The 1,783-nt window shown below is 58.0% G+C and overlaps 1 protein-coding gene across 2 annotated transcripts in view; it reads left to right on the top strand.

The window, feature by feature from the left end:
* Positions 1–1,098: 1,098 nt before the first annotated feature.
* The window catches only part of Morc4 (MORC family CW-type zinc finger 4), a 48,340-nt gene continuing 47,655 nt past the window's right edge, over positions 1,099–1,783 (top strand). For both annotated transcript variants that reach the window (XM_031368645.1, XM_031368652.1), the window contains exons 1-2: positions 1,099–1,473; positions 1,584–1,656. In XM_031368645.1, coding sequence (XP_031224505.1) covers positions 1,372–1,473; positions 1,584–1,656 — 175 coding nt within the window. In that variant the 5' untranslated portion in view covers positions 1,099–1,371. The remainder of the gene's footprint in view (positions 1,474–1,583; positions 1,657–1,783) is intronic.

Raw genomic sequence — 1,783 nt, 5'->3', positions numbered from 1 at the left:
CCCCCCCCCCGCTCCCCCCACGCTATGCTGAGAGGGTTGGGAGTAGTGATCAGTAGATCCCTGGCTAAATAGGTGAGCTCCAGATGCCAAAGATAATGGTGGTAGGGTGCTTGCAAATAGTGTGCCCTTCAAGGACCTGGGTTTGATGGCAATACTATATGATCAATCTTTAGCATGTGTCAATGTAGATCCATTTACACAGGTATGCCCTTTAAACGTTAAATGTTGGGGCAGGGAAATGATACAGGGGTGAAGGTGCTTGCCACCAGGCCTGTGAACTTAAGTTCGAGCCCCAAACTTACAGGTGGTGGTGGAAGGTGAGAACTTCACTCCCTCAAATTGTGTGCTGATCGCCATATGTGTACATGGACACACAAACACAAAATAAGTAAGTGCAGTAATTTAAAAACAAAACTGTTGAAAATTTTAAAAATTCACATGACTTAAGGGGCTAGGGTGATGGCGGGGGGCGGGGTATAAAATGCTTGCTGTACATGAATGAGCATGGTAGTGTGAATTTGTAAAAATGAATTTGTAACCTCAGTCCCAGAGACACCAGGCTTCAGTGTTTGGCCTTAAAACGTCAATGGCGTGCAAACGATGTGATGCGCCCCCAAGAGCACAAATGCACAAAGCGACTTATTACTTTACGTGCATTCTGTAACGTAATCAACCCCCTATTTGCAGCAAGTAAATTCAGTTTCTCCTACTATAAAGTCTCCTTGCCTGTTTGAAGGATCGGTAGGCAGTTTGCCAATTGCATTCTAGAAAGTTCCTGGTGCTTCCATACACTTTCGAAGCAGCTCGTGGGAATACTTTCCCTTAGCTCCTGTCTACTATCTTCCCAGATAGCAAAACTGCAGTCCTTCGAAATTGAAAGACTTGTCTTATCCTGCCTGTTAGTCATGCAGCCTAAGTGGGACTCCAGAAATCCCATGCACGCTCTCCCTCCTCTTGCCACATTCCCGCCCCTCCCCACGCACCGCCATCCCCCCTCCCCTCGCGCTTTCCCGCTCGGCCGCCTGGCCTATGGCAAACGCCAAGAATTAATTAGGGGCGGGGATGGAGGAGCGTCTGTCAGGAGATCGCCATATTTCTGTACGGCCCAGGGGCAGCCCTGGCAGTCGGTGGGTCAGGAGAGGTGCTGACAAGGCGGGGCGGGCAGACGCTGGGTTCCTCCGGCTTCACCCCTCCCGCTGGGGACAGGTGGCTGCAGCGCGCCCCGCCTCCGCCAGCTGCGAGTGGGAACGAGAGAGGGCCAGTCCGGGACGGCCACCGCCAGCTGCGAGTCGGGGGACAGCGCGAACTAGTGCGGGGACAGCCGGCCCAGGGGTCCAGCAGCAGCAAACCGGTATCCTGGCGGCCAAAAAAATGCTCCTGTACCGAGGGGCCCCTGCGGGCCCCGGAACGCCGGGAGGCGGACTGGCCCGGGCGGGCAGCGTCCCGCAGGCCTTCGGGATCCGCCTGAGCACGGTAGGTCCGGGGGGGCCCCCGAGGGGACGGACTCGGGGCTGCGGGGGGCTCGCGGGGAGGGCTGGGCGAGCCGAGGCCTCACGCGGGACGGGACCTTCTCTCGCCCCCAGATGAGCCCCCGCTACCTCCAGAGCAACTCCAGCAGCCACACGCGACCCTTCAGTGCCATCGCGGAGCTGCTAGGTGAGTGACGAGGGCGGGCCGGGTGGCGCGGGTCGCTTGCCCGGGGCAGAGGTGCCAGCGTGGTGCGGTGGACGCGAGAGGAATGCACGAGGCGCGTGGGGCGGGTCCGCCCGGGGCGGGCTGGGGG

This window comes from Mastomys coucha, chromosome X, assembly GCF_008632895.1.
Source record: "Mastomys coucha isolate ucsf_1 chromosome X, UCSF_Mcou_1, whole genome shotgun sequence".
NCBI classification, from domain to species: domain Eukaryota; kingdom Metazoa; phylum Chordata; class Mammalia; order Rodentia; family Muridae; genus Mastomys; species Mastomys coucha.
The sequence above is the reverse complement of the archived record's forward strand: the minus strand, read 5'-3'. Positions and strand labels throughout refer to the sequence as shown.